The sequence below is a fragment of the Alosa alosa genome, chromosome 8 (assembly GCF_017589495.1).
Source record: "Alosa alosa isolate M-15738 ecotype Scorff River chromosome 8, AALO_Geno_1.1, whole genome shotgun sequence".
NCBI classification, from domain to species: domain Eukaryota; kingdom Metazoa; phylum Chordata; class Actinopteri; order Clupeiformes; family Clupeidae; genus Alosa; species Alosa alosa.
In genome coordinates this window covers 9,876,559-9,884,924 of record NC_063196.1, presented here as the reverse complement: position 1 = coordinate 9,884,924, position 8,366 = coordinate 9,876,559, and the positions used below count along the sequence as shown (strand labels likewise).

The window sequence follows — 8,366 nt, the reverse complement described above, 5'->3', positions numbered from 1 at the left end:
GGAGCGAGCTGTCTCGAGCAAACGTCCCAGGTTCCGAGCGCGCGCCGTGGACTGGACAGCAACAACGCCCACGAAATTGCGTAAATTCGACAGTCGTCGCGTTAGACACATATTACCCCTTTGGTGTGTCTCCATACCGCTCCTTTCGCGAGGCAGGGGAAAGAGCGGTTTGGTTTTTCGGAGTTAAGGCGTACCCATCAGACGTCATGTCAATGTTGCCCTCTTTCGGATTCACCCAGGAGCAAGTAGCGTGTGTGTGTGAGGTGTTGCAACAAGGGGGGAACCTCGAGCGACTGGGCCGCTTCCTCTGGTCGCTGCCTGCCTGCGACCACCTCCACAAGAACGAGAGCGTCCTCAAAGCCAAGGCTGTGGTCGCTTTCCACCGGGGGAACTTCCGAGAGCTCTATAAGATACTAGAGAGCCACCAGTTCTCGCCGCACAATCATCCGAAGCTTCAGCAGCTATGGCTCAAGGCCCACTACATTGAGGCTGAGAAGCTGAGGGGACGGCCACTTGGAGCAGTTGGGAAATACCGGGTGCGGAGGAAATTTCCCTTGCCACGTACTATCTGGGATGGCGAGGAGACCAGCTACTGCTTTAAGGAGAAGTCCCGGGGCGTCCTGCGAGAGTGGTACACTCACAACCCGTACCCCTCTCCTCGGGAGAAACGGGAGTTGGCAGAGGCCACCGGGCTGACCACCACACAAGTCAGCAACTGGTTCAAAAACAGGAGGCAGAGAGACCGAGCAGCGGAGGCGAAAGAGAGGTAGGCTAATTCCAATGGCATTTCCCTTCTTATTTAGTTATACTGGCTCTGTTGTGCTGATTTCTTATTCAGTGGAGAAAATTATGCATCATGATCATGTTAATTGTGAATAACAAAGGTATTATTATTAACATTATTATCATTATTATTGTTGTTGTTATTATAATAATGATTATTGTTGTTATGTAATGTAATGTAATGTAATGTTATCATTTTGTTTGAAAGGACTGTGAATGTCATGTTTGTTATGTACATTTAGTGCCTTCGGGCAAGTTGAATGCACGTGCCTCTTAAAGGCAAAGGACAGTGTCATAAAAACAATCTACAGTCAGATGAAAACAACAACAGAGAGAGCATCTGTGTTCAGAAATAGCAGGTCACGTAGTGGCATACATTTTACCTATTTACCGTGCTTTAGCTGTCCGCTAGTTGCCGCATAAAATGTCGAAATATTAACCAAAATGGTTGTTCAGTATTTGGTTACAGTCTACAGAGGCCTAACGGATAATAAAATGCAGTTTGACAGACAAGTTATCTAGCCACGTAGAGTGGACAGATACGTGCTGTTGCCTTGACGCATGTAGATGGACTTGGACTTTATATAGGCTACTTTTGTGTGATTTAGGCTACATTTTGTACTGTTTCTATTTCAAAGATGGGCCGGTTTTGCACAGTTCAAAATGGACAAGGATGTTGAGGAAGTACTATCAAGCTCAGAAAAAAATACTTAATATTTTCACTGACTATATTTAGTTAATGTTATTTTTCGCCTTGTGTCATAATGGACTATTTGGTTATGTTGCATTGTCTCCGGCTTGTAAAAACACAATGGTCGGCTAGTCAAATGAAGAAAAAAATATGGAAAAATCATGCAACTGAAATCTAATTCTCCCTCTTGCACTAGCCTACATTGTTCTAGATATTACTTTTACTTTTACGCAAGCGTATGCTGATAAATATACATGTATTGAGAAAGGCTTACATGAAGTTACCTTGAGGTGTATGAAATAGGCTATAGTTTTTACATGGTCATTCGGTTCTTATGTGGTTTTATGTCTCATTTCTGCCTATTCCGTTGTCACAGAGAGAACAGCGAGAACAACAACTCGGGCGCCAACAAACAGAACCAGCTGTCACCGCTGGACGGCGGGAAGTCCCTTATGTCCAGCTCGGAGGACGAGTTCTCACCCCCGCAGAGCCCCGACCAGAACAACGTTCTCCTGCTCCAGGGTAACATGAGTCACCCCGGGGCCTCTGCTTACCCTATGGCCGGTCTTGGCGCCGCGCAGTCGGTGCACGGAATGCAAGGACATCCGCATCAACTACAGGACTCTTTGCTGGGACCTTTAACGTCGAGCCTGGTGGATCTCGGTTCTTAAGCGATGGCGAAGCTTTTATTTATTTTTTTGTTTATTTTTTACGTATAACATAAACTGAGATTTGCCACTTTTGCTGTATATATATGAAATATAAAATATAATTCTAAAAATTCTTAGGTTATCTGTTGTGGACAGGCACTCACTGGTAGGCCACTCCATAGTTATACGTGGACTGACATTTGCCAAGTCGTTAAACTGGTCAGATGGCTTGAACCAAAAGCAGTTAATAAAACTCATGCTCTTCTGCTATCGCATATAATCTCCGCTGTATTTTCTCATTACACAGAAAGTGCTTCAAATTCTGCAATATTCACCCCCTCTAATATCAATACATAACTCGGGTTAATAGTTGAATATTTAACTCGAATTTGTTTCTATACTATTAAGACATATTTCACAACATTACCTAGTGGCCATAAACTTGGCTTAGGCCTATAGCCTACTGAGAAATGGGATGAGTTGAACAATAATTTGGTTCCTTAATTCAATATTATTGTCCATATTGAAACTGTTCTAGAAAACAGTCTAGAACCTAAATACCAGATTATATAAATAATGAATTTCGACATAAAAGAGCAATATCTGGAAAATATATTATCGATACGAGAGTGTGTCTCAACAATTTCGCGCAGGTACCATCATACCATACCACCAAAACCATCATTTTCTGTGACTGAACTATTCATTGACTACACACATTTGTGTATTTGGCCTGATTTGTGTGTATTTGGCCTATTTTAAACATAGGCTTATTTATAGGCAGCGAGACAGTTTTACATTTCCACATACTTTTTTTATTAATTGAATATTCTCACAGCAGATTGGCCAATTAATTATAGTGTAGGCTACAGGTTATAAATTCAGGAAATAGGACAAAAAACCTGCGGCGGTCCTGCAACGACATAAACAACAAACAGAGTGGCCTACATAATGCAATGATTTGAGGTTCTGCTGCGAGGGTCTCCGGAAGAAGGGACTCCACTCTGGAAAAGTGTGGTGCCTTTGTGGTCGAAGCGGATCGCCGGGTCCGCAGTGGCGTGTTTATTTTGCGCGCTCTCTGTTTGTTCTGGCGGTTCTGGGCCAGGGAGAAGACACACCAGCTGCGGGAGAGGCACGCTCACGTGGCTTCAGTTCATTCATAAAGCGCTTATTCACCATCATGAGCAAACATCACACTGTTGAAATGGCCTCTTCAAGCGAACAATTAGTGCAAATTGTCCAGTAGTGAATTGTTCGCACAGAGCATGTTTATTCATTAAGGCAATTGTGCGTATCAGCGCCCTAAATTATTGCTCATACAATGGACATGGGAATTGGAAATTGAAGTATTTGTTTTTGCTCAAATTAAGATACCATATTCTCAGTACATGCTCTGCAATTGGCTAAATGTATTTCTTTTGATGTTGGGCTATCTTGAAATCTATCTTTGCTAAAATCAACAATGCAGTTTAATTGCCTCGTAAATGTAAGCCACATATCTGTGGCTGTTCACAGGAGTTAATTGGGACTTCCGGTTCAGGGGTAGACTCAGCCCCAATCCACTCCGAGTTTGTGTGTTTTGCAGTCAAGTATTCTTTATTGAGACTCATGTTCCTTGGTGCACCGAAAAAGTTTGGACGTAGAGTAGCCTCCCACCCATCCTATGCGCTCATGTCAGGGTAATTGTTTTCAACAGAGAGCACCAAGGATTTCCTGCCCCTAATCGGAACCAGTTGTTGCCAGCATTACTCTCTGATTGTGCAGATTGGAGAGCCAGTACCGCCCGTATAGTGGCGCTCTCGGTGAGCTTTAAACCGACGTTTATCCGTAAGAAAAATACCTCCGTCCACCACGATGAGCAGCGGTGTCATTCACTTTTAGCGGACTACAGAGAGAGAGAGAGAGAGCCTATGTGAAGACAGGCTTTCATCTAAACTGCCTGCAATGTTTTTAGAGACTACACCGTCAAGCTGAAACAACATCTCTCCAAGTCTAGTAATTAAAATTCAGAAAAAAGGTTCTGAACGCGAATCTGAATTCGCTTTGTCGTGTATTTCTTTCTTTTTTTCTTGCTGTGGCCTTTGCTATTCCACTCAGGAAACTAATTTTGGGTTCAGTCACTTTTCATCACCAGTTCTGTAAGGCCACCTTAGACCATGACATCATGCGCCTAGAGTCAGCGCATGTTTTCCCAACCACTAAGACCAAATGTCAGGCTTTTGCGGGAACAAAGATCTTTTTTATTGGTTGTAGCGTCGGTCTACATATGGCTGTAGTCTGTGCATCTCGTCCTCTTGGAAATGAGGACGCAAGTCGTGCGGCATTGTAAAAATTGCACAACCAAAAAGTCTGACCAATTCGACAAGGGCTACATAAAGTTACGGCAACATACGAATTCCATAAAATACGCCCACAATCAGATTGCTAACGCTGGACAGACTTTGATGCGATTCTGCTGTTTTGTTCCTGAATAGCCAACACAACTTAGGTTTTTAGTATTGGTTGCCTTCATGAAAAGGTCACAGGATTAGATTGCAGTATAGTAAAAAATGATGCAGCATTCAGTTGCAAATGAAAAAAAAAAAAAACACACGGTCTGCATTTCCATTTACAAGTAATGTCTTAAAAGTATAGGCTAAATCTATTTTTACAGAGTGTAGGTCTACTGAGTTATTTGGATTGTATTATTTGTTTTTTTGTTTAATAATTCATAATAATTCAGTTTGGTATCAATCAGACATGGTGCATAGCTCAAACTATTTTACATTTTTAACAGAAGATCAAGTAAATCGCTGAAAAAAGATATATATATATATATATATTCTTGAATTACTAGTACATTACTAGTACACTAAAACTGCTGTGTGATTCAAGACAATTCCAGACAACCAAGACAATTCCATAACTTTAACCCTTAAAATAGTTGTATGCAAACCCAGGATTTTAATATAATGTTGACCTTACAGGACAGGCTTTTTGCAAAAAGATTGTACTACTACGGTCAGCAGAAACCACTACAACTAAAACTGCTATGTGATTCAAGACAATTCCAGACTTAACATAACCATACAAGACAATTCCATAACTTTTAACCCTTAAAATAGTTGCATGCAAACCCAGGATTTAGTATAATGTTGACCTTGCAGGACAGGCTTTTTGCAAAAGAATTGTACTACTACGGTCAGCAAAAACCACTGCTACATTCAAAATTATATGCTCAGTCAAGTAATGCTTGTGGTGTTGCTCAACTGGCAGTAAATGAAAAAAGTGACCTTTTCGAATTTTTTCTCTATTTGACCACAGAACAAATGCATCTCTCTCTCTCTCTCTCTCTCTCTTTCACACACTCTCCCGCTCACACACACACACACACACACACACACACACACACACACACACACACACACACACACACACACACACACACACACACACACAGACACACGCACGTATGTGTGTGTGTGTCCACATTTACTCATCTTCTCATCTTGACTCAGCTGAGATTTAATTTAATAAAATACCTTTTGTCTTACAAACATACACACACTCTCTCTCACACACACACACACACACACACACACACACACACACACACACACACACGCAAACACGCACGCATGCACGCACACACACACACACACACACAGACAGCTTTCTCTCTCTCTCTCTCTCTCTCTCTCTCTCTCTCTCTCTCACACACACACACACACACACACACACACACACACACACACACACACACACACACACACACACACACACACACACAGTCCACATACCTAGCCACCTCATGATTGAGCCACATCCGTCTCTTCCTGATGATACACAGGACAAAAAAAAAATGTTGCTTAAGCACGAGGAAACAAAAGAGAGGCCGACAGGGAAGAGAAACTCGTCAGACGGTATTCACAGCACACACTATTCTCTCGGCAGAACCGTTCTCGAAATATCAGAATACAGAGCTCTAGCTGGCTCAGAATCACGACGCGGTAACACAAGGGGCTTTTAGGCTCACATTACTCTTCCCCTACACCCCCCCTCCCACCCAACACACACACACACACCCCCGACTGTGCTGTGCTCACCCAACCTGGTGCCACTAAATCAAGGTGACTTCAGATCACACTGGGCACCAGCCCTGCCCACTGGCAGAAAGCAAAAACGGTGTTTCTCCCCCCTTTCTTCTTCATCTCCTTTTTTCCCTTCTCCTCTTCTGTTCTGTTTCTTTTTTTCTTCTGTGGTTGGAGAGAGGGGTTTTCAGAGGTAACGTGAGTACTGCCTCTGGGGGGAGCGAGTTATGAGTAAGCCCCATTTTTCTCTGGAGATAATGGGCAAGGCTGTGGGGGGAGGAGAGAGGGAGAGAGAGAGAGGGGGGAGACAGAGAGAGAGAAACTGAGGGAGAGAGAGAGAACAGGTGGGCCTTACCTCAGTTCCTCTCTCCATCTCTCTGTCACCCCCCTGCCAACCCACACAAACATAACCCCCTCCCACACACACACACACACACACACACACACACACACACACACACACACACACACACACACACACACACACACTCTCTTTCTCTCTCTCTCTCTCTCTCACACACACACACACACACACACACCACAACCACCACCATCACTGCTCTCTTCTTCTCCTGTCACCTTAGCTCAGGTAGGCCTTTGCCTCGGGGCATGGCTTGACACTAATGACTAATAGGAAATGTAGGCCTGAGAACCATCACCACCACCACCACCACCACCACGGAGAAGACAATGGAGGAGACTCAGGGAAGAGACAGACACTAGAGAAAGGGTCACTCAAGAGCCAGAGCCTTCCTCAAGGTTCCCATGCAGGGGGAAACAAGCATGTGTTCAGCAAAACCACTATTTCTTGTGTCTCTATGGAGGAAGTTAAATGGGTTGCAGCGAGGCATCCATACAGATTGGGGTAATTGTTGTTTTCACGTGCCTGTAACTGTGTTGGTTAGAGTTTATAGACCCCTAATTGGGTTACATCTGTTGTGTATAATAGGTAATTAACTGGCACAAGGGACCAGGATGGCGTAATAGCGGTAGTCATTAAGCAGGGTGTGTTTTGGTGACGGAAGTGAAAAGACGGTTTGGTGGTGACACAAATTTTGGTAGGACATTGGTATGTGCAGTCCACCACGAGTAGGTATTTGCCACAAAACAATCTCTGTTAGCAAGCAGAGGGTATTATTTGATAGACAAAGGGTATCGTTTAGGAAAATGTAAGTGTTAAAAAGATCCATGGCATTCTTTTGGCCATATTATGTTCCTCAAATTTATGAAGCACGGAAACTGAGCTGTTGGTGTTAAGAAAGGATCTAAAAAACATCTAGCCATCTAAAACTGATCCAGTGATATCGTCTCATGACAGTTCGAAAGAAATATGAAGTCCTCAGGTGTGCAGAGTTTCCACTCAACATTTTTGGTGTTTTTTTTTGGTAAACCAAAGGTCACTGAAGTGCACGGTTTGTTCATATTAAATGACTTGCTCTCCCCCGAGCGCGCCACCCCGAAATGGCCTTGTCATGAAATCAAGACAGATGAAGGCCCAGGACAATGCTGCCCGTATCACATTGCCGGAAATACTGAGCCCTCGCCGCAGACACAGTGACCTCATGTAATGCAAGGCTGCCTGGTGACAAGGATCTGCTGTCCGCACTGCCACTCGCGTGAGCGTGCCGCTTAGCTGAAGATGACTCCATAGAGCAGAGGCCTATAAATGAAGACAGCAAACGAGGCTGCAGGGCGCTCTAATAGGCTATATTACAAGTGTACAGGCCTATAAGTAGACAGCAAATAAAAGCTCTATGGTAGCCTGTTGGACTATTTTTCTAGTGTAGTATGACAGACTTGGTTGGTAGACCGTATTGAACCAAACCAAAGGTTATGACCGTCAAGTCCCCATCAATCAGAGGCTCATGGGATATGTAATGCTTACATGGATGAATTCAACACCAGGGTGTGGATCAATGCGATTGTAACTCATTAGTCAAATAGACAGAGCGCTGAGAAATGCAGGAATTTGGTGTTACTGCAGATCACGGCCTTTGTGATAAAGAAGGGGTTTTGTTTGAGACTCAATTCATATTAGCTATTATGAACAGGGCCCTTTCTGGTGTCACGATAGTATTTTTTTGTTGATTATGGGGCTTTAATGTTTTCTGGGAGCTGACATTGAGAGCACATTTAGTCTTTTTTTCTTTCAGTAACAATCCCTGATGTAAA

The 8,366-nt window shown here is 43.5% G+C and overlaps 1 protein-coding gene across 1 annotated transcript; it reads left to right on the top strand.

Moving 5' to 3' along the window:
• On the top strand, positions 1–2,399 carry six1b (SIX homeobox 1b). The gene is made up of 2 exons (XM_048250356.1): positions 1–766; positions 1,851–2,399. The coding sequence occupies exons 1-2, from the start codon at positions 207–209 to the stop codon at positions 2,143–2,145; spliced, it is 855 nt and encodes a 284-aa protein (XP_048106313.1). The 5' UTR covers positions 1–206; the 3' UTR covers positions 2,146–2,399.
• The last annotated feature ends 5,967 nt before the right edge of the window (positions 2,400–8,366 follow it).

Coding starts and splice junctions, on each gene's coding strand:
- six1b (XM_048250356.1), top strand. CDS start 207: ATGTCAATGTTGCCCTCTTTCGGATTCACCCAGGAGCAAGTAGCGTGT. Junction 767..1,850: donor GCAGCGGAGGCGAAAGAGAG/GTAGGCTAATTC, acceptor CCGTTGTCACAG/AGAGAACAGCGAGAACAACA.